Genomic DNA, 24,715 nt, shown 5'->3' with positions numbered 1-24,715 from the left:
AGCCACCTAAATAAGTACCGTTAGCCTTCTATGAGCCTCCTTTGTTGTAATTTTAACTCACCTGTCAACATCAGACAAAAAAATTAATTTTGTGTTATTCTCTTTCTTTAAATTCATCATTCACTTATCCTTTCCTCTGCTCCTCTCCATCCTGGAGAGCGATGCTGTGTTCAGCTCAACAGCGCGCCCACCAGACCAGCATCCACATCATCCACATCACCAGCACCCACCAAAAGTGCCCCCACTGCCACTGCCTGCACCCCTCCTGCCTGGGCTGGGCTCTGTTCCTTGCACACAAAGGACAAGTGAAGGTGACCGGCCACATCCCCCCCCTTCTCATTTACACCTTTACATTTATACCAGCGCAGAATTTTTTTTCCGGACTTCCAAAGCTTTAGTAAAGAGGAGCTGCAGCTCAGCCTCTTCCACGGAGTCTTCTGTGAGACTCCCAGATCATAACTCCCTCCTGCTTCTGCAGCAGCCAGGGCCCCCCGGACTTTATGTGCAAACTGAAACACCCTTTAACCGCTTCTCAGCTAGGCAAAATTTATTTCTCCTACGACAGCCCAGGTAACACCGTCCTAAACAGTCAGAGCCAGATCCTAATCCGCACCATGTATACCCTAGACAACACTGAACACCAAGGCAGAAAAATCCACTCTATCAAATTGGGCTGGAAAGACTCCCCAGCAAACAGGGATGTGCTTGAAGCTGGAGGGCAGGTACCAGGTGATCTGTGACAGCACTTCCAACATTTTTGGGCCTTTTAGCCTGTTCAGCTCAGTAATGCCACTTCACAGCAGAGAATACCACTTAAGTCCAGCTTTTTCTCCTTTTTACCTCAGCTGAGACCATTTCATTAAATAAACAAAATCTAGGCATTCCCTGCCTCCCTCACTTCTGGGGGGCTAGGATACAAAAATAAAAATAGGATACAAAAAAATAGGCTAGGATACAAAAGCCAAGTAAACAACTCATTAGTCACACCGATTCTCATCTTCTGTCTGTTATCATAGGATGTAAACAATTCCACAAGAAGTAAATGCCAGAGATTTTCTCCTTAACCCCCACCCCCCCTACCCCCCCCACACCCCCACACCCCCCGCTTTCCCCCCACCTAAGGACTAGAGGTCTTCCAGTAAGCCTGGAGCACCTGCAGTGATGGCTATGGGAAGGATAGGAAGACATTATCAAGGCACTTAGGAAACACTGCAGACAAAAAAAAAACCTTCTCAAGTCTCTATGTTTCTAACAGAAAGTCCTCAGTTTTCCTCCTCCAGCTCTGACTCTTATTTCATAGCATTACAGGATAATTCAAGTTCGAAAGAATCTTAGGAGGCCTCCAGTTCAAACTCCTCCTCAAAACTGGGTCAGCTCTGAGGTCAGGCTGGGTTGGATACTCTGAGCTTTTCTCATTCCCAGATGAAAAGTGAAAAGGGTCTTGGGGGGAACCTGCCACACAGATTTTTCCAAAGCTAGATATACACATTGAATTAATTCATGGTGACTTCCAGAGATCTGCGTCACATGTTGGCCCTATTTCCAAAATAAAATTTCACTAAATGAAGAGAGATTCATGTCACTTTTAGCAACAAACATTAAAAATACTCAAAACCATTCAATCTCTGAAAATAATACACACAGTTAGGTTCTGGCTTTACCACCTTTTTATAATAACTGGTACCAGTTTTCATACCCAGTTCATCTGGACTGACAGCTGACACATCAACTTCAGACTAAAGCTATCTGAAATGGCAGAGCTGCTGTATTTAATCCCCGCACCGGCACTCCTGCATAATGCAAAGCACAAGCGGACACCTACAAATCAGTGCTAAGTCTATCGGGCTGCAACATTCAAAGGAATTCAAGGGTAAGAGGCTCTCATTTGCCATTACAGTTCAATAGCAAAATAAATAGCAGCCTGACTCCCATGAGGTCCACTGAAAGTCCCCACCAGCAAATCCCACAGCACCTCTTTGTCCCTAATGATGCTCCTGGTGGTTTCCATGTAGATTCATTAGCTATGGCTGATTCCCCAGGGAACTCCAGGCACCTCAGACTCTCTTCCCTTTCTTCCCTGTGAAAGGCACGACCTGGTTCAATCATGGTTTTTAGTGCCTACTAACACTTCCCCAATTTGACATGGATTTTACATAACACAGTTTCTGTTGTCTACCGAGCTGATGTTTGGTAGCAGAGAAAGAACATCACCCAGCAGCACTGTACCTGCTGCTGGGTCAGGGAAGCCCTTCAGCCAGGGACACTTCTGTCACTGCTGCTGTGACAGTTCAGACCACTTGGTATAGGAAAGGCGCCTATAAGCTTTTAGGATCTGAGACGAATTCCCAGGAGTTTCATTGGGAGTCAAGATCTCAAATACCATCAAGAAACTGGGCCTTTGCACCACAGTAAATGTGATTTCACAGTGCGAACTGAATTTGGTACCAGGTCTCAGAAAAACACTGGGAAAAATATTCTGACCCTGAAGCTATCAAGGAAAGAGGCGCCTCAGCCATCTCCCAGAAGACTGAATAAGGCAGGAAATCAATCTGAGAATTTTAATACTGCTATTCAGTTTAAACCAGCCCAACCCCGTGAAAAGGCAGCAGCTGCATTTCTTAGGCAAACAAGCACCTTCATGAACAAGAGGTCTTTTCACAAAAAGCAGATGAGCAATTAGATTGTAACAGATCCTACATTAATTAGCCTCATGAGCTTTTGGTGTCTTTTTTTGTTACAAGACAAGGAACAAACAGAATTCAAAGTTTATCATGAGTGAGGTCTGCAATGTACCTCTTCTTTGAGTCTGTACTTTGGATTTCTGATCATGGTTAAATTACTGCAAATGTCATGATTCTTTGTTTCATTGGAGACTTAGGAAAAACAACACAATTCAGTTTTCACATTTTGACTCATAATTCTTCAGAGAAGTCTGGTCTAGGGAATTTGGATCCAATTCTTGGCTAAGACAAAATTTAATTTATTCCACCAAAACTGCTTTATCATAAAGCTCCATAATGGGTACGACTCATTAATTTGATACTTGTCTTAAAGCTCCAGGTTCTGGAGTCATGCAATGATGCAGCTGTCTTTTATTAAATCCCAGCAAACACACTACTTCTAACACTGGTGCTATCAAAGATAAGATTTTAAGAACACCTCAAGCTCAGACACTGCTGGTGATCCAACCTTAACATCAAGTTCACAGCATGACTCTAAATTGAAATAATCTATAATTTTAACCTTCTTACATAGTTATATTATCTGTTCTATTGACTTTAAGGCACACAACTTCTAAAGTTTTTTTAGCATGCTGGTTTTTATGCAAATCAATAAAAGAGAATTAAAAATAGATCTGACTTGAAATCATAACTTGTCTGTGCATTAAATACCCACAGGCTCACCTTGGCAGGGCATTCTGCCTGCCAGCTATCCGCTTCTGCTTAACATTCATTTATTTAGGTATGAATTCCCTATTAAATTGTCTTTGTGCTAAGCTTTGAAGCTTTAGATGGTCAATTACAGACACACACATGGTCCAACAGGTATTCTGCTAACAACGAACACATGTTTTATTGACCTACTTCTTTTCCAGCTCATTAAACACAGCTGCACTCAAATGATCAAGAGAAAACAACCATAAAACCCCAAGAACACCATTCCTACAAAGGATCACAAGGAACAGGACCAGCTGCCAGCACGGGGCCACTGCTCCACCCAACACAAGCTACCTCTTCAGGGGCAGGGGCGACTCATTTGTCTGCTGACAACAGCATCAGGGAAGCATAGGAGAACTCCCACAGCCTTTTTGGTCATTTGTCTAATGTGTGAGTACCTGAAGTGGATCACAACTGTTTCTCCCCTCCCCTATTATCTGCGGAAGACAAGATTTTGCCAGCAGGCTGAACTCAGAACAAACCTTGTTCAGTAGGCAAAGTTCCTGTTTTAAAGTTTGCTGGAGAAACTGAAATCCCATAAAGTTACAGATCCAAACAGCATTTCCAAAGACTCAGCAGACAATGAAACCAACTCTCCTTTCTCCCATCGCACAGAATATCCCCACATCTCCCTCATCCACTGTACTAATTTGCACACTGCAGATAAAACACTACAGTGAAGCTTCCACTCCTTCCTTCCTGAAAAGAGAAACAGCATTAACCCTAAAAAAATAGCATCTCTGGCATATGAATTCACTCCCTTTAAATAAAAGGGGACATTTACACATCAAAACTATTCTTTTGAGCTTTCTGTTACCACAGACATACATTACTGTGCTGATTAACTTTGCTTTGTATTTTATAGATGGTTTGGAGTGTTTTTTTAAAAACTACAATTTTGCTTTGAAATAAGTATCATATCAAATTACTGGGTTTGTCCCCAGCTTTTCACTTGTCTTTAAGGTGCAACACAAAGGAGTTTGCTCTGGACTTCGGCAATGTTTTCTTGAGTAGCAGAAGGGCACAACTCTTACAAAAACTGGAGGTCACTTATAAAACAATCTCAAATCTCTTCCCAAGAACCTCAGGTTTATATGGTTGCTTCCCAACAACAGACCAGATACATCACTTCTTACTCACAAAAGCTGACAAGATCAAAACTCAAAGTGGCAGAGGACTACTAAGCCAAGAGCAGAATTCCTGCAGAAGCAAAAATTAAGGCAAAGCACCTGTTTCAAATCAATTACACACTAATCTTGTCCTTCAATATAAGCTGATGCTTATTGATTAATGCAGGAAAAAATATGGGCATTGCTGTAAGAATGAGCATTTGAGAGAAGCCTCTCCCCTGACAGTCACAGAGACACTTTTTCTCCCCTCAGGTCAAAACACAGGGAAATAGTTACTAATTTTTGACTGCAGTTTGAGTAGTAGCACAGCCATTTCTATCTAGTTTTAGTGACGCCGGCAGGAAGTACACACACTGATGTTTTCTTCTAGCAGCCATGAAAAAAAAAAGCAAAAATTAAAAAGTTGCATATTCTCCAACTTTTGCATCATAAGCACAGGAAGTTTAAGGGTCTGATCCAATATTTGGAAATGGATGCCCTTTTTTACCTTTTGCTAAATGCTCTGTGAATATTTCACTGCCGTGAAAACAGCTTGCACAAAAGCTAAAGGGAAAAGTGAAAAAAACCCACAACTATCAAATAAGTATGTGCCTTCAACCCTTCAGCCAAGTGCTTTCCTTGGGTGCACAGAACATACTTGGATCCACTTTCCTTTCTTCTGCTCCCACTTCTCTCAACTATGGGCAACACCGGTATAACCTTTAGGTCTGAATTCATCACCACCTCCTTCTGCCTTGCCTTTACTACAAGTTTTCTCTGTCTCTAGTCTCACAGCTGCACCTCTGTAGACCCTGCCTCTGCTTTGGTCCAGCTCCCTTCAGTGCTTTCCCACCCCCTTGCCTCATGTGCTGCAGCTCTGCACCAGTCCCATCCTGCCACTCCAGAGATCAAACCACTTCCCCACAGCAGAAGAAAGCTGATGCTATGTTTTAGAACATCATTTTCACCTTTAGTTCAAAACTGCCTGTGTTTGATGCAGAAGCCTTTCCTAGGACATTCATCCCTTTCCCACTGCTGCTATGCTGTAATAAGTTCCTCTGCATAGAAGAGAGTTTCTCTGCAATTCTTCCTGTCAGCAACAGCTATCCTGCAATTCTCAACCTCAATTTAAAAAAAGTATTTTCATCCTTACCAAATATACTAGTTATACATCTGTCATGTATTCTTTAATATGGAATATAGTCAATGACTATTACAGTCATGAGTTTCTTTTATATTTCTGTGGCAGACCCTAAACAAATACAGCCAAATCACATTTATTTTCCTATCAATTATGTTCCAGCTCTAAATCAAACTTTTAAGGAACACTCAAGGAATCTGGGTAGGTGACTGCTGGAAGTCTTCCTATTTCATCAAACTAGAAAAAACTTCCATACCAGCACAAAGGCTTCTGCTCTCTACTGCCCCACCAAAAATTTACCCCCAAAGGAAAGGTTTCTATAGCATCAGGGGAGGCAGAACAAGATACTTCATGAAGTCTCTTCTGGCAGTTTAGCTACAGCCAATATAACACATGTGGAAGGTAATCAGGTGCTGCTGTGATGAATGCCAGTAAAAGACAGACAGACAATCTTCCCCAGTTTCTCAATAAATATTTAACAGCAGATGTTGCTGAGGAGGTTTCATATTACTAAGACTTCATTACTTTTACACAACATGCTACAGGCTACTTCCTGGAATATGTAAAGTACTATACTAAATAATTAAAATGAGATTCAAAATAAGCCAGACAAATACACTTGGTGATTCAGCTACATGATTTCACAGGGTGTGTTTGCATACTCGGTATCTTGCAAAATTTGATCATCCGTAAACAGCTTCTCCCAGTCATTAGGATCCATTATTTATTCATACTTGTGCATCAAATTCAGGCTCTAACTCCATAACAAAACATACATAAAACATCTGTAATGTACTAATGCAGGACACACAAGCACGTCTCCACCCACAGATCACATTGCTTGAGGAAAACAAGGATCTCCGAAGGTATCTTCCTGACATCAAACAATAATTAGCAAGACTCGTGTTTTCTGACTGCTTTCCCTGAGACACCACCTCTTTCTCTGTGGACCTGGTGCCAAAGTCACAGCTCTTCACAACCTTGAGCTGGAGGTTCTTCACTACAAACTAGCTATCTAGCAAAAGACTCCCTGCACAAGGTCTTCTGCTTTGAAACATGCCCCTTTCCCTCCTTCCACTTCCCTGAAATCTATTGGAAAAAAACTCACTCAAGTAAATAATAAATCTGTATGTAAGAGACATGGTCCAAACTGTTCCAGTTTCATTGATGCCAGTAATCCCACCTATTAAAAAAACACTGCACTGAGGATGCTGGAACTGTAAATATTAAAGATTTGGCCACCATCCTGTTGTTTAAGAAATCTATAGGCAATGAAGCTCTGAATATGGTGTGCAGGTATATACCAGCACCACTGGTACCTCAAAAGACAGAAATTTGCTATCTCTTTCAATCCATTCATCACCTTAAAGATGTGCATGATTTTATACTTCCCTCCTAATGAATGAGCTTTAAACGAGAAAATATTAGAAAGAATAAATCAGGTAGACATGACACAGAAAATTCTGTACTTACATTAGAGTACAAAATAAAACCAGAACATAATTAACTGCCTTAATTAAAAGGTTATGTAATATTGCTGCACCTACTGTGGTTGCGTTCAGAAATGAGAAAAAGTATTTTGAGATGAGAAAATTAGTAGCAAAACTACAAAACCCTAGCACTGCAGTGATGAAAAGCAAGTGTTACTTGAAATATACTAATTGCAGATTACATGTAATGACATATTTTTCACTTTGGTATCAGACTGCCATGTGATTTAATCCCTTTTGCCATCTGTTTAAACAAATGGCAGTGTTATACCCAAGAGGAAAAAAAAACTTCCCGTGATTCACTTCCACCACATATCCCACAGACAGTGATGTCTTGTGGCAGAGCACGAAACTCCATGTTCTGTGGCATGACGAGGAGGCAAAATTGCTGTTATTTGTTGCAGAATTAGAACTAAGATCTCAGTTGTTCGAATAAATCAATGCAACTTTGAACTTGGGGGATGCAGGTGATGATGTTAGTCAACTTCATATTCTTACACCTTTCTCTTTAATTTTATTCTTATAACTTATGTTGAGCACTCAGTGAGCTCTATATTCACTTATGCAGCCATCCATGCTAACAGTAAAAGGGATATGTTGCACATAGAAAGAGCATACAGGAATTAACTGCATGTTCTCAATTTGGCATCTACTCAATTCAAAAAGCCAAAATGTTTAAAGTACCTCAAAATGTCACACCTGACAAACCGGTAGCTCCACAGTCATATCATCCTTTACTTTTAAAAGATTTCTCTCTCCTCAAGTGAAAGAACACCACAAAGATTTCTTTCACTGTGCAGGGCAAACAGACACTATTAAAAATATAGTGAAACACTGCAGAAAATCTCAAAATAAGCAGAAAAGCTTCTTCACATGCCCTTAGGCAGGTCGCAAGGGGTTGGCCTGCCATTGGCTACAAAGGATGCTGTTTAAACAAGAGATATATAAAGTGTGTGCTGTGTGCACAATTACATTCTGGCTCATAAGACGAGCAGATCAGATGTACTCAGGAGTTCATACAGTAACAATAGTACAGAAATTAACTCACAGTGGTCACAAATGAAAAACTATGATGACTTTTTCAGCAGGAGCTAGTCATTCTTTAACAGATTCCATGCAATGACAGCTATCTTATTCAACAAAGTCCTGAATATGGGAACCCATTAACCACGTCCAGCACTAACAGCAGTAGCTATGCTTATTTGAATAAGGCCCTGAGTTACTGAGCTTTGCCCCTTGCCAAAATCTTGTGCTGACTTGGAACCACTGGGAAACAGCTTGCACATCTTCAGGTGACTTTAACCCTGTAGTGTAAAGCACAATTCACATGTTTTCTATCATGCTATCATCAGCTTTACATTGCATGCCTTTTCTGACTGCAACAAGTTCATCTTACACAAATATGAGAAAAAGAGACAGGCCCATACAGCCCTGTCCTCATCCTCCCTGTTACAAACATATGCAGGTACCTTTATATAATGTCATTAGGCCATAACTGATATTAAGATAGCCAAAAAATAATGTGTTGTTCTAAACCTCATCTTGATTACCAATGGGAAATTAAAATTAATCTATCTGTGGCTTTAAGAATAGGTTCAGTAGAGCAATCACCAATAGCACAATCTGCCTTAAGCAATAGGAAGGGAATTTCTAATAAAGAATAAGGAAAAAATGGAGTTAAAGAATACTACACATTGTTTCTGAGTTTTTTGTTTTTCTGTTGCTAATTAAATAATTTAGATCTCTGGAAACTGTTTTCTTTGATGAAAAACGCTACATATGGATATTTTGCCAAAATCAAAGCATCTCACTTGTGTGTAAGTATATATGTACAAATTTATGTCCTTTGAAAAAGATTAAAATTACTTTAGTCAAACACAGCGCTATTTTGGCTCCCTGGTTTTGCATCTGTCTGTTTATGGAGATCAGGGGGTTCTCTATGTTCCCTGTAAAGATTTAAACTGTATTTTTCACTGCATCGTGGATAAAGATCCTTCATGCTTACAGTACAAATGTTGGAGGAGGGAACCTCCCACAATCGACTTTCAGTGCAGGTTTCTAGATCTATCACTTTTCAACTCTATTCCTGCAGCTACAACATATAAATATAGTGAAAGACAGTACCAGCGAACAATGCTGTTCACTTCAAAGCTTAGAAGAGTTAACACTGCACTGATTCCTGAAATCAAAGAGATGAATCCATAGGTAAATACTTAGTCATCACTTTGGCTAATTAACTGACATGTCTATTAAACACGAGTAATTTATTCAATTCTCAGTCTAGTCTGACACAAAACCTATACTTCCCCTCATTCCTAATTACCCAAAGTACTCATCTTCTTTCATGCAGATAATTTCATAACCATTAGTGTAAAGCATTAACACATTTTTCTTTCAATCATATTTTCCTCCTGTTGACTGACACACCTTTTCTAGCGAGTGTACTTGTGCCAGTTTCAGCTTTGTGGGAACTTGCCCTAAGGTCTTCAGTAAAGTTCCCTCCCATACACGTAAAACAATGATATATATAATCATGATGCTACCTATGTGAAGAGACACATGTCTTACGTTAGAAAATATAAATGGAAAATTATGTACTAAAGGAACATAGCATTTTTCATTTGAGTATGCTTATGAAGCTAAATTACACAGAGTCACTTAACTTACAGTAGACTGCATTGTGATTAACTCCTTGACAACACGTTCAGGTGCTGCTTCTCCTAGGGCTTTTTGACAGACCAGGCTTCTTACAGGATGCCTAATAATTCTAGAAAAATTAACCAAACCCAAGAAATACCTTTTGCGTACATGTATGTATCTGGTATGTGCCTATTTCCAGTAAACCATACTCAGTATTTGTTTCTTAATTCTATTTTGACTTATTATTTAGGAATTTTTTTTGAACAACGATTATGAGGCTTTATATACGGAGCCGGCTGAAAAATCAGGAAAATATCAGGAAAAATTAACCCACATGAAAATATTAAATGTTGCACCAAACTTTCAAATTTTTTCTAGTCTTTTGTCATTGCATCTCTGTTGTTTTTCTTTCACAGTGATCAGAACCAACTAAATCCTGCAGAGGTGTCAGGAAATGGAAGCACAAGGTTAGAGATTTTCTTAGACCCTGCTAAACACTCTCTGGAGAAAAAGAATGGCCAAAAAAAAATTAAATCAATGAAAAGGAAATCAGCTTCCTTGTATGACACACTCGCACTGCTCAGCTTGAATCATATTGCTTAGGAACAAGTGATTTACTTCACTTCCATGTGCAGAGCCATTTGCTGGGGCTTCGGATGCCATCTGTCTTTCAGAGGGAAGTTTAGAGTTCTTCTCATTCCCCGCTCCCCATACAGTGGCTCCTGATGCATGACAGAAGCAAGTCTGAATTGTGGACACTTGTGCACTGCATGGTCAGAGTATAAAATACTTATCACACTCCAAATCTCAAATGCAACTGTGGAATGTAATAGCACATATCTCTGGGGTCAGGCTCCCAGCCCTGCCTGCTCTATCAACGCAGCTGGGAGGCTTCACAGCACCGTCTGCACCATCAGCACGCTGCAAGGATTTGCTGTGCTGCTTTGCCAAAGGTGCTCTGTGATTCAATTAAGGCAATAGGGACATGGCTTAGCCAGGAAGACTTACACTAGCCTTTGACTCTACCTCCTGGGCAGGCTTTTTAACCAGTGCTGGTCTCCAAGCTGCTGAGACTGCACTGGTACTCTGTAACCAGGATAAGATAAGAATGTCTACAGAAGATGCAGTGACAGTAGCTGAACACAAAGGTCACCCATTTTAGGTGAAGGGCTTATTAACATACAGAGGGTCCACTACCTTATCTTAGAATCAGCGCAACTAAGCTGGTACAAGCCAGTTTAATTAAACCAGACGCTCTCATGTGGGTCAATAGAAACTATCCTGGTTAGCTTGCATGTGAACATTTGCCAGTTCAAGCTAATTCACTTTTGAGAGAGGTTTAAACCCACATAAGATTTCCTTTTCAAATTCGCACCAGCTTAGCTAACCTTGTACTGAAATGACAACTTCAGTCAAACCAGAACAAGTTTCACTGGGTTAATTATATAGGCATTTTCAGAAATATTAATCTCTCTTACTAATCAGCTTGGTTTGCTAATTGTGATGAGATTAAGCTGCCCTGCCTTTGATTATAAAATGCTATTTAATCAATCCATGTACCAAGGACTAAGGTTGTAGTGGATGCCTGCTTAATACATTACAAGGAGTACTAAGGAGCAAGTTCCTTAACCTAGGACTTTTTTATCTAAACAACTTCAAGGTCTGATCTTAGACAACTAAAAACCACTGTATTTGTGTACCATTTCAACTTGTGATCCTGCTGCCCACTCGTCTTTGCTGTGACCTGACCTGCATGCAGCTCGTGTGAGGATAGAAGTTATCCTGCACTGCCAGCTGCATAAAAATGGGAGCTCACTCACTGCTGCAGTGCTGACTTGCCATGTCTCAACCTGAATTTCACAACTGTGCAGGAAAACTCCACCAGATTTCTTAATCTGTTGTGCTGTAAGTGCATCACTGTCCCCTCAGACTTTTAGTTCTTGTGTTTTTACACGCTACTCTACAACTCTCACGACAATGAAGGAATGAAGATACTAAGTTAGATCAAAACTAGCACTGTGCAACATGAGAAATAAAACCCAGTGAGTTTCTCACTACCATGATTTCAAGGCCTTCAGAGAACTTCCAGTGCAATGCAGTACTCAGATAGGTGGCCTCTTCCACTCATTTTGGTAGCCACTGCCAGTAACTGCAATGCAATCTAAATGTTTTTGAGGGTTCTGGTAAAATACAAGAATAAAGAAAGGTAATTCATCAAAAGCTATTTCTACAAGTATGGAAATTTATTGCCAAAGACTATATTATCCCTTAGAAGTGATATGATTTCCTTTCCACAGCTAAAGTGTGTTTGAAGATATTTTCATTTCACTCTCAATGAAGGATGAAGAGACTGCTTCACCACTGGTTATCATTTTAAGATGGTAAATCAAAAGCTATTCTAACTAGAAATCATCGAGTAAGGCACATATATTCTAAGACAGCCAATAAAATACATCTAAAACAGCAAGAGTGACTTTAGCTCACAAAAAAACCCCAAGCATTAGGGAAGGATTTGGCAAGAACAACACTCTGAGGACTGTTATGCAGACACAAAGGTTTTGTGGGGGGTTTTTCCAAATAATTTCTGATTTCTCTTCTGCTCACTTTCTCACCTAACCTGAACAAGCTAGCAAAGTCGCACGCAATTATTTTACCAAAATCTATTGCTTCCAATGCTACCAAGCTGTCTTTGTTTCTTGCAGTAGTCATTCTGAGAGGCGGCAAAATGACCATACTACTTGTTAATTAAATAAAGAGTTACTTACCATTATTAAAGGCATCCTTGTTGCTTTTGTAGGAAAAAGACATTTGCTGGTAAGGACCAGTGGATTTCCAGAGTGCACTGGTTAACGTTGGCTGACAAGAAGCGTCCATGTTGAAGTCCATCTGGTTTTTACTAGTCCTTGCTATGTCAGAATTTGAGATGTTCAGCCCACACACACCATCCTCATAAACGAGAGAAGAATCTGATCTGTTGAGACTGCTTAGAGACACACATACTACAGTTTCATTTAAGCAGAATTTATTTTTGCCATGTAAGCTGTCCGATCGATTAGGTCCCATTATCTGCAGAAGGGGGTAAAAAAAAATAAAAAACCAACAAATAAAAGAATACAGCATTTTCACCTTTGTCCAGTACTAGAATCATAAAATCACAAAATATCTCCAGTTGGATTGGACCCATAAAGATCATCGAGTTCAACTTCTTGCTCCTCACAGGACTACCTGAAACTAAACCTTATGACTACAAGCATCACCCTGAAGAATCCTTATTGCAGGATACATAAAACTAACTGCCAGACAGAATGGGGATTCATAGAAAGTAGTCACCTAATTTTGCAGGAGAAGAACTTCAAAACATGTTAAATTGGGTATGCATTCAGGAATAAACAGCAATAACCTAGTACATTTTGCCTTAGCTCCCCTCAAAACATAGAAGAAATCAGTAACAATTGTGAAACAGCAGACAACAAAGGCCTACATGGAATTCACTGAGCTCTGCTGACTCCTTTCAGGGAGTTAATATTTTGCCCTATGGCTCAATGAGGTACAACTTCACATATGTAAATCTGCGTACACTGCAATCCAAAAATAATACTGTACCTCACGTAGACACATAATCATAGAGAACAGGAATACAGCAGTCAAATTAAGGATGGCAAACAGCATCCAGCAAGTGGCCGTGGCTCCCAGGGGCTGAAAACGCAACTCACTTCTGTGAAGACACCCTGCCTGCAGGTCTTCATCACAGCCAAACTCACAACACAGCAGGAGCTACTGCAATGTTTGGCCATCCAAAGCTGGCTAGGTTCTATGTAATGACAAAAATACTGGCCTGGGAATACTGGTGACTGGCAAGGAGTCTCCTCTGCTGCTGCAAGGAGTATGGTAGTGGAAAATGCAGGACAAAAATGATCCCGAGGCCCGGGACACATCCAAAACCATTTAGTTTACTTGAAATATAAATAGAGGTAGTATTACAGGTGAAATTAGATTAAGAACTACTGTTCTTTGACATTCAGCATTTCTCCATCTGTGTGATCTTGGCCATTCATACACTAGGCTATCATCCTTCAACTTCCTCTCCTCAAAAGATTTCAGAAGTCCTATCCATTAAAGCTTAAGGGCAAGTTCAGTTTTGGTTTTACCATCCACTTCTTAAAACACTGCCAAACAAGTAAAGATTGTACCACAAGATATACTAGTAAGAAGTGCCTTCATTGTGAACACTATTTGAACGTGATTTATCCACATATGCTTGGGATGGGCAAGCATATATGGATAAGTCACGTTCACACAGTTTTCACAAAAACCAGATGAAAAGAGGGAGGCGAGAGGCCAATCCTGTACCCTTTCTGCAGGCATAGGCTTAGATGCCAGTCACTGCCTGTCATGTTGCCAGCTGAAAAACTAGGGAGGCGATGGCCTGAAGAAAGGCTCTTTTTTTTGTGAAAATGAAAAACGGGGGGGAGGGGGGGGGAAGGGAAGGCTGTTTGGGTTAGCGAGGTTTCAATATGTTTTGATTTTCAGGTGATTTATAGAATAGTAATGGAAATCAAGACAGTACCCACTGAAGCAAGGACTAGAGGCCAGGTCCCACCTGGCAGATAGGCACCTAGACAGCTGAGTTCAGAGTCACTCTCTATTCTTCACTCTCAACAAAAAATCAATAATTTTTAGCACTGAATGCATAAGCAGCTTCAAAGCTACTTTAAATTGCATCCTTTAATAATGACCATCTCCAAGGAATTGTACTGTCAGGGACTGAGCCACACACAAACCTCTTCCCCTAAGGGAGTGCTTGTTTCAGGGCAGCAGGGTCTGAAACGTGGAGCTCATGGTAGCCTGGCATTTCCCACTCCTGGAACAGCCACTCTTCCTTACTGAAGACAGTGCTGTTGTCCAAGAATAAGGACAGCAGCCAAAGACTTCACTAAAAACTTTATATGCCTCAAGCACTACAATAATTTAGCTTTCCTACAAGAGGCAGGAGACACAATGTATTTTGCAAACACACGACAAAGCAGAATAAAACACAGATTCTCACACTTAGAATTTCCACCTCCTCAATTTGAATATCCATCAGTCTGAGTTTGACTTCTGTAGAGCACCTAGTTTAAAATCACAGAATGTTTGCGGTTGGAAGGGACCTCTGGAGGTCATTTGGTTCAACCCCTCTGTTCAAGCAGGGCCACCCAGAGCAAGTTGCCCAGTAACATGTCCAGACAGCTTTTGACTATCTCCAGTGATGGAGACTATAAACTCCCTGAACCGCCTGTTCCATTGCTCAGTCAGTCTTACAGTAAAAAAATGCTTCCCAATGTTCAGAGCAAACCTCCTGTGTTTCTGTTCGTGTCTGTTGCTGCTGAACCTGTCACTAGACACCACTGAAATGAGCATGGCTTCATTCTCTTTACACCCTTCCAATTAAGTATTCATATACGTCAATAAGAATCTCCATAAGCCTTTTCTACTCCAGGCTAAATAGTCGCAGCCTTTCCTCACAGGAGAGATGTTCCAGTACCTCAAACATCTTTGTAACCCTTCATTGGACACCCATTCCCCACCACATAGTTTTAGGTCTTCCTTGTACCGGGGAGCCAGAAATGGACATATTACTCCAGGTGTGGCTAGAGAAGAGGGGAAGGATCACCTCCCTTAACATACTAGCAATACTTAGCTTAATGCAACAAGATCACTAACGCTTTTTTGTGGCCAGGACACATCGTTTGGCTTATGTTCAATTTAGTGCCCACCAAGACCCACTAGTCCTTTTCTGCAAAGCTGCTGTCTAGCTGAGTGGCCCTCAGCATATACTGATACATGAGGTTGTTTTTTCCCAGAGGTAGGACTTTGCACATCCCCTGGTTAAACTTCATGAGGTTCAGATAGAAGTCCTTGGATATGCCTGAACCTCAGCTTCCCACATGCTCACTTGTTAAGTCACAACGAATAAAACCCAGCCATGCTAGTCTTTTTGTCAAAGAAAATCTTTCAAGGTCTGCAGTCAGGGACATAATTGCATTGGAGAACCACACACCTCATAGCTCCCTGTAGATGACAGCAGGCTACTTTTTTGACCATGCTTCCAGTGCCAGAGTAGCTGCTTCTGCATTTTCATGCTGTTTCTTTTTCTCTCCACCATTTTCTGGCCCTCCTGGAGCCTCTCCAGACTCTGCTGGTACTCCTGGATCTGCAGTGCCAGTCCCTGTCGGCTCCTCTCCAGCAGCTCCTCCTGGCACTCACACTCTCTCTCCCACTGCCCTAGCTGGTCCTTCCTCGCCTCCTGCTCCCGCTGCCGCTGGTCACATTCACGCATCCACCGCTGCTGCTCTTGCTGAAACTGCTGCTTCAGTTTGTGTATGCTGGCCAGCTCTACCCTTTGTTTTTCCAGATTCCGGTATTTTTCTTGTTCCAGAAGGAAGTTTAGTCGAGAACCATGGGCCCGACCAGTCTTCTCATTCTCTTGCAGGAGTAACCTATGGAGCTCTCTGTGGCTGTCCTGGATAACTACTGCTGCCTAGACACCAAGACAAAATCAGACACAAATATTTAAATATTAGCATTAATCCATTTCTGTATTTTTATGTAGAAGCGTTATAAAAAAATGCTTCAAACTCCTGTTATATCAGTACTTAATGCTTTTTGGGAGATTATTCCTCAAGCAAGTAGAGAAAATTCTGTGTTTATCTTTTAGCAAGAGATATTTCTAAAAGAACCCAACTATTCTGAGGACTTCTAACATGGCTTCTGGTTTACAACTTAGTATTATTATATGTTACAGCTGTGCATATGCTCTTCAGTTACAGCTGGGGTCTTGTTCTGTCAGAGAATGTTAAGACAGGAAAAATGATTTTTCATGGTTAAAGAGAGCATTAAGGCACTAGGAATGCTACAGTCAATAAAGTATTCCTAGCACAGATGTGGCTTATACAGATAAAACTGTACTGTTTCCAGTACAACTCACTCCAACATTAAGGCTCTCCTTGCCAACGTGCAACAGCACAGTCCTACTAACACCAGTCCTACAGGCTCCTGCCAACACAGGCATGTCATCAGGACCACACTGCTACATGCACCTGACCAAGTTATCTGTGCAAGCAGGAAACTGCAGTATAGTAATTATTTCAGTTTTGATGTTTCAATGGTTTGTTTTACAACTGAGAGTGCCATATTCCATCCTTCACAAGTATGGTGTGACATTGTTTGCATTAAAGATTGTGACATCCTCCAACAACACAAAAATAAATAGCTGGGATTAAGAAGAAAGAAAAGCAAGGAAGCCCTAGATCTGCTGAGGCACACATTGCACAGCCTGTCTTTAAAAGCTGACATGAGAATTTACTTCAGCAGACATTCCCAGAGAATTCCCACAGCCTCATTACCCCATGCCATCCGCCCCAGAAAGAGTTTTTAACTTTATGCAATATGTAATCCCCAATTTTCTTTTGCTTTCTCCAGTACTGGGTCAGTTCCAATCATTGGTGGGCAAGGACAGGATCCTCTGCTTGTTTCTCTGCACCTATACTGCCAATTCATGGTCTGAATGACTACGGCATGACACCATTCCTTACTTTACTGCCCCTTTGGTGTTAAACTACCTGTTTTATAATTTTTCAAAAATTTTGCCTGAATGACAAGCTTTATATTTTGCTTTTGCGTTGCTTCAGTCCACTTAACTTCTAAGTCTAAAGTTTCCAGGATTATTACGAAATAAGCTAAAGTCAAGAGAGCCTAAAAACTAAATGTATTTCAGTGAAACATTTTTAAAAACAGCTATAAAAAAAAAAACTTAAAACATTCAAACTTAGCATGAAAGAGGCAAAATGTGCCCTATAGAATATACCCAAATAATTGAGATTAAAATATTTAAAATCAGTTGTTTGCTACCAAAGTGGCAGAAACACTGTTTACTAGTAGTCAGCAGAATCTTCTACACAATACTATTTTTTCACAATATTTTGAATTATAATTTCAGAAGTCGGTACACAAAATTATATCAATTCAGTTAGAGCCATTATTTTACTTTTTCCCTAGATTTTTGGACTGTACACACAATTCCTTTTTTTGGGGGAGGAGGTAGGAAAGGGGGCAGGCCTAATCTCCAAGCCAGGAAGCATTATTCATTTCTTAAAAGAAACCTACCACTGATGTAGAGTAAAACTTTACTGAATGATAACTTCTGCAACAGTTGGTAGAGACAAGTGTACGCTAACATAATGTTTAGAAGTAGTGCAAGATGAAAAAAAACCTTAAGAGGTAAATTATTAAAACTAATTGTTCTACAAAGTTAGCAGCGGAATAGTCACCTGTATACTGTACAAGAGTCGGGTTAAGTTCTGGATTGCTTGTACAATCTAGAAAATGAAAAAGAAGGATTTTCAAAAGTTGGACCATCGTTAACTAAATAATTGCTACAATCTATCTGGGGTTTAAACTCACCTCTGTTCCTGTAGATCCTGGGAAATTCAGACTTCCTCCCTAAAATAAATAAATGTTGCTTTGAAAACTTTAGAACTCTATCATCTCGGTAATCTATTTGTTCTAAAACTCCTGGAGACATTCATATTGCTAATACATGCAGTGCTGAGTCAAACCTTTTGTGGGCATGTGAAAAAACACAGAAGCAATAACCTATGAAGACTAATAATTCATCAAAACTGGCGTTTCCGTGGAAATCACTAGAGATTCTAAGTATGTGTAAAAATAAAAATATTTCATCCACAATTTTAATCCTCTCATGACTAGTGCTACAGAGAAAAAAACGTTTCCATTCATTCTTTGTTTACTTGACAGTTTTAAAATGCAGTAATCAGACTTCTGTATGTACAGCTTAGTGGATTTAGATTACTTGCAATAGGATGAAACAGTACAAGACTCTTCAAAAATAGATATTAAAGTAGCAAGAAGCTAGCAGAAGTCACATCAGTGAGATACAGTGAATGCCTTAGATGTGCTGTAAGGCACTGAGCAAAAGCTGTGTGCCTACTATACCCTGCAAACTGCATCAGCATGGTTATTATTGTGTACTTCAGTGAGGCTCAGCCACTTCACACATTCCATCCTGCCCCCTATTCCTAAGAGGCTTTCTAAATTTATGGGGTGAAGCTACTCATAATCCCTTCAGCATGAAGAACAGCTCCTCTGAGAAAGATAACGTGAAACAATGGAGAAATAAAACACAATCCCTTCTGAGGCTACGCTGAAAAGACTTCCTGTATGATTTTTCTCTTTTTTTTTTTTGAGGAGCAGAGGAGGGTTTGGGAATATTTGCACTCTCTCCGATTCCCCTAAGTTCTCCACTGAGTTTCATTTTCCACCACAGAGAGCAGAACAGCTGCTCCATTTAGCTGTGATAACTGGAAATGAAAATGAAAAAGGCCAGGCCCTGAAACACAATTCAACACAGACAGCCTAAGGGGGAAAGGGAGCACCAGCTGCAGCATTTCCTTCACTCCTCTCTATCTCATTATCTCCCTCCAGCATTTCCCTCCATTTCCTTTCCACATCTTCACCTTCTCCTCCACATCTCACTCTCACTGCCACATAACTGCTCAGCTCTGCTGTAAGAAGCAGAGGACTTTGCATGGATGCCTCTGTGCAACACAATGACTGCCACAAGGAAGCTCCAATTTCCTTTTACTGGGCAGTCAAGATGAGCAGCAGGCAAGGAGGAACAGCAGGGCTGGGAGGGAGAGAGAGAAGATGTTGACAGGGTGAGGAAGAGCAAGTGTACAAAGGAGAGCCTGCACGATGAACAATAGTGGTGTTTCTTTCAGGTTTTGAAGCCATTTTTAATGTAATAAAGGAGGTGTTCAGGGAGATTGAAGGCTTAATTGGCTTCAGCAGGGCCAAGGAGCTGCAAATGGACAGCCCAAACACCTGTGGTCTTCTCACTGCAGCACCACATGACCCTTGGGGCTTAAGCCCAAGGCAGGCTTAGTCAAGCTAGCCAGGGTGGCAACAGCATTGCAGCTGCACTGCCACAGCTTCCGGACAAGACCTTTAAGTCTGGCTAGGTCGAAAGCAATATATTTGGCTCTTGAACCTGTGGTGCAGGCCACCATCACCTCCCTGCCGCTCTTCCCTAGCACCGTGGTTCAGATCAATGAGCAGCAGTGGAGATGAGAAGAGTCAGACACGAGGGCAGGCAGCACGCATAGTGCCTCATACAACCACTCAGAGACATGATTACAAGGCAGAAGCAGTGGGGACATGGGTGGGGACCACCACTGCTGTCTACTTGGAACCCCACACATTGCACAGACAATGATTTTCCTTAACACTTTGTTCAGCATTTGACATGCGAGCTGGCCTCTTTCATTCCATCTTTCTGGCTAGCTAATCTGAGCCTAGTGCTGCAATCCCACAACCCCAGGACTGCACACCTAGCAGCCCAAGGCAGACAGGAGAACATACACTGCCCCTGAAAGCTCTTGCCTTAGTGCCTTTTGTTTGCTTGTTCTGCCACCCCCTGGTTAAGTCTGAATCTGGCACGCTAAGATGTGACGTGAGTCTTACCCAAATAATTGGCCAGACCAGAATAATAAATTAGGGAGGAAGAGTTTGCTGCAGTGCAAAGCAGGGCTAGCACGAAAGTTAGATGAGTTTGCTTAGGGTCTTCCCCAGTCAAATCCAGGAAATCTCCAAGGCTGGAGTCCCCACAACCTCTCTGGACACCTGTTCCTCCTTGATCACCCCTGCAGTACTTTTTCACTTATATTCAGTTAGAATCTCCCTTGCTGCAACTTGTAATCTTGGATGATGACCCTTTTGCTGTGCAGTTCTGAGAAAAGACTAGCTCTGTCTTCTCTGCAGCCCCAGTGGCAGTGTTTTCATGTGGACCTACTGGAACTTTCAATGGGTTAGATATGAGCCCCTCTATTCCATTATTCCATTAGGTTATTTTACTTCCTCTCACCTAGCTTCTGGGCTCCCTCACCTGGACTTTTGTTTTCGTATTTATATTGTTTTCTACCAAACATGCTCTTCTTCCTTCTCCCTTCTAACACAGCAGTCTGGTAAGTAAGATGACTTACAGCTGAACATGAGGCAAGGTTATAGGGAGATAAGTGTATTAGCAAGAGTCTTCCAGAAATAGAAAAAAGGAAAGGGAAGGGAAGGGAAGGGAAGGGAAGGGAAGGGAAGGGAAGGGAAGGGAAGGGAAGGGAAGGGAAGGGAAGGGAAGGGAAGGGAAGGGGAAGGGAAGGGGAAGGGAAGGGGAAGGGAAGGGGAAGGGAAGGGGAAGGGGAAGGGAAGGGGAAGGGAAGGGGAAGGGAAGGGAAGGGGAAGGAAAGGGGAAGGAAAGGGAAAGGAAAGGGAAAGGAAGGGAAGGGAAGGGAAGGGAAGGGAAGGGAAGGGAAGGGAAGGGAAGGGAAGGGAAGGGAAGGGAAGGGAAGGGAAGGGAAGGGAAGGGAAGGGAAGGGAAGGGAAGGGAAGGGAAGGGAAGGGAAGGGAAGGGAAGGGAAGGGAAGGGAAGGGAAGGGAAGGGAAGGGAAGGGAAGGGAAGGGAAGGGAAGGGAAGGGAAGGGAAGGGAAGGGAAGGGAAGGGAAGGGAAGGGAAGGGAAGGGAAGGGAAGGGAAGGGAAGGGAAGGGAAGGGAAAGGAAGGGAAGGGAAAGGAAGGGAAGGGAAGGGAAGGGAAGGGAAGGGAAGGGAAGGGAAGGGAAGGGAAGGGAAGGGAAGGGAAGGGAAGGGAAGGGAAGGGAAGGGAAGGGAAGGGAAGGGAAGGGAAGGGAAGGGAAGGGAAGGGAAGGGAAGGGAAGGGAAGGGAAGGGAAGGGAAGGGAAGGGAAGGGAAGGGAAGGGAAGGGAAGGGAAGGGAAGGGAAGGGAAGGGAAGGGAAGGGAAGGGAAGGGAAGGGAAGGGAAGGGAAGGGAAGGGAAGGGAAGGGAAGGGAAGGGAAGGGAAGGGAAGGGAAGGGAAGGGAAGGGAAGGGAAGGGAAGGGAAGGGAAGGGAAGGGAAGGGAAGGGAAGGGAAGGGAAGGGAAGGGAAGGGAAGGGAAGGGAAGGGAAAGGAAAAGAAAAGAAAAGAAAAGAAAAGAAAAGAAAAGAAAAGAAAAGAAAAGAAAAGAAAAGAAAAGAAAAGAAAAGAAAAGAAAAGAAAAGAAAAGAAAAGAAAAGAAAAGAAAAGAAAAGAAAAGAAAAGAAAAGAAAAGAAAAGAAAAGAAAAGAAAAGACAAAAAACCCACAAGGTTTCAGGAACCCATGCCCTCTTTCAGGTCTGATAACACTAAGTATCATCTTTGCTAGCAAACTTTGCTTTCCACTTCAAGTCATGTGTTTTCTATTCTTCTCTCTCCCCTTTAATCCTTTTTCGGTCCTGCTTCTCCACCTAAGGATGCCACAATTATAGTTCAGTTTATTTCCACACAGTAATTCATGCTGCTCTTACACTAACACTCTGCTGCTACAAGGTACTTGCCATTCCCAATTTTGCCCAGAACTATTTTTTTATTCTGCTCTTTCCCCATATTTGCTTGTGAGTTATAGGACTTTTAAAAGTGAGCAGTTTTTCTTCTATTCTCTAATTGGTCCATTTTGTTTCAATCAAAAATTTGCAAGGAAGCTGGTGTAAGACAATCCATCCTATTTTGTGTGCTTGTTCTCAGGACAAAGCTCTTAAAATGCATAAATCTTCCTTGTATTATCTGAGGTCTCTGGTCATTGCAGGAGACTTTCATCAGCCTGCGGACAGGAAGAGGGAGTAGAGGAAACACTATTGTCAGCTACATAGAGATGGATGCATTCAATGAATACAGCAAAGAATCAGGCTCTTAAGTGGCCCGTACAAGTGGTACAAAACCATTGTGGCTGTTATTACAACCCACTAATCTTTAAGTCTGGCAGGAAAATTGTTCTTGTGTTTGGTGTTTATGATTGGGTTTTTTTAAAACTCATTATTAATTGCAGTGACCTCTATTAAACTGAATTATCTGGATTTGCGTGAAATGCACCTATCACATGTTTTAGAAGAGTCTTTAGATATCCCAATGAAAATTTGGACAGCATTTCCATTCCAGTACCCAGAGTGCTATGTGCAACACAGGAAGCAAAACCATTTACAATACCTTATCCTCTGGATTGGCACCTGCCATTTCCTTTTCAACACTGAGATCAACTTCAGATGATGATTCTTCTTTTTTTTCTGCATCTACAAATAAAGCCCAAATAAAATGCAAGAGAAAGATATCATAGTATGTTTTGATTATGGAAACAAATGGCATACTTTTTTACAGCTACTCACAAGATGCTGAAAAATACCCTTACAGTTCCATCATGGATTCTATGAGAAAAACAAATATGGAAGTCTGGATGACAGAGGTGGGATGACCCAGTCCTAGAAGTGTTTCACTTATGAAAGCTTTTAAATACAGCCATATCACTATAAACGTTCTGAGGCAATGGTTTTACAGGACATTATCTGCAATTTTGTTGCAACAAATCCATGCTGTCCTCTTACAGCTGAAATTATTGGAATGTCAGTCCTGCTTTTCAGGCCTTTTGACAAAATCTGTCTGACTTGAGAAATGGCCTATACTGCAATACAGATTTGCTATGGGCCTGAGCAACAACTATGAGAAAGTGTATGCAGACAGCAAATCTGACTCAACATTGCTTAATGCAGGCATGTGCTATGGAAAAGGTGCAGTGAATGCAAATCTTTCACTTCAATGAATCTATGTGAAAATTTACACTTTCTGAGCATTTGCGCAAAGATAACTTTGATTGCATTATTTTTTTATTGATTCTGCTATAGGCTGAGAAAACTTTAAAAGTAAAAAAAAAATCCAATAGCAATTATTTTAGCACTCTGAATGTCTACAAGCATCAAATTTTACTTACCACCAGGAACAGATTCCAAGATTTCTTTGGCACTAAGTCTGTGCTTCACACCTACTGCCTCAATACTCTCCTCCGGTGACCTGTTTGTTTCATTCACTTGTGATGTTGTTACAGCAACATGAAGACTTTCAACTAGGAAGGAAAACATGCAGAGTTACACAGGTCACTTAAATAGCTCTGTCCTGGGTCAGGCTAGGAAAGGGTTAATTTCCTGGTTTCAGCAGGGAGAGTTAATTTTCACAAGAAGCTGGGAAGGGACACAGCCAGTGCAGCTGACCCAAACTGGCTAAAGGAGTATTCCGTACCATGGAGTCATACTCAGTGTAAGTATGGGAGGTAGCTAACCAGGAGGATGAGGTGGGACAGTCAGTCGGCAACTCAGTTTGTGGCATGGCAGGGGAGCAGTAAGCACGGTCTGGTTTCACCGATGGTTTTCACAGCATGGTTTCAGGTGCGTGGCTGCAAAGAATGGCATGGGATTCTGGATAGGGAGCAAATGCAGTTGTCAGTTCCCAGGCAGGGAATTTTGCAATGTGTATCACCAAATTTGGATGTTCCTTTACTGTTATTAATGTTGTTTTTTCCTCTGCTGCTCTGTTAAACTGTTTTTATCCCAACCCAGAAGCCATACCTTTTCTTTCTGATTCTCCACCTGACTCTGTAAGGGGATGGGTAAGTAAGTGGACACGTGGTTCTTTTTTACCAGCTCGGCTCCACATGATTCTTTGCTGGCTGAGACTAAACCATGATAACTGGTTTTGGCACCCAAAAGGGGGCAAAAGATGACACTGTCATCGACAATAAGATTACTGTCGTACTTGCATGCATCATTGGTGTGATGGGCACCATCTCCTGGAATTTGTCCGTAATTGCACCCAATCTATGGGGAAGACGGAGGGGAGGAGGTGGGGGAAGAGATTCCCCCCCCCCTTTCGCAAGTTCCTTTATCTTTTCTTTGTTCCTCAGGCTAGTTACAACAGCTTTGGAGAATTTTGAATATCCTTGGGATGTTCAAACAAGCATGCTCTTATTGCTATGCCTCCTGAATGTGTTCC

At 41.6% G+C, this 24,715-nt stretch overlaps 1 protein-coding gene across 6 annotated transcripts in view; it reads right to left on the bottom strand.

Annotated features, from left to right (window-relative positions):
* The window catches only part of ARHGEF28 (Rho guanine nucleotide exchange factor 28), a 129,061-nt gene that overhangs the window by 3,496 nt on the left and 100,850 nt on the right, over positions 1 to 24,715 (bottom strand). For all 6 annotated transcript variants that reach the window (XM_054053900.1, XM_054053902.1, XM_054053901.1 and 3 more), the window contains 6 exons: positions 23,661 to 23,792; positions 22,886 to 22,968; positions 18,260 to 18,298; positions 18,127 to 18,174; positions 15,858 to 16,337; positions 12,583 to 12,883 (listed from right to left, as the gene is read on the bottom strand). In XM_054053900.1, the coding sequence (XP_053909875.1) occupies positions 12,583 to 12,883; positions 15,858 to 16,337; positions 18,127 to 18,174; positions 18,260 to 18,298; positions 22,886 to 22,968; positions 23,661 to 23,792 (1,083 nt within the window). The remainder of the gene's footprint in view (positions 1 to 12,582; positions 12,884 to 15,857; positions 16,338 to 18,126; positions 18,175 to 18,259; positions 18,299 to 22,885; positions 22,969 to 23,660; positions 23,793 to 24,715) is intronic.

This window comes from Cuculus canorus, chromosome Z (genome assembly GCF_017976375.1).
Source record: "Cuculus canorus isolate bCucCan1 chromosome Z, bCucCan1.pri, whole genome shotgun sequence".
Taxonomy (NCBI): Eukaryota; Metazoa; Chordata; class Aves; order Cuculiformes; family Cuculidae; genus Cuculus; species Cuculus canorus.
The sequence above is the reverse complement of the archived record's forward strand: the minus strand, read 5'-3'. Positions and strand labels throughout refer to the sequence as shown.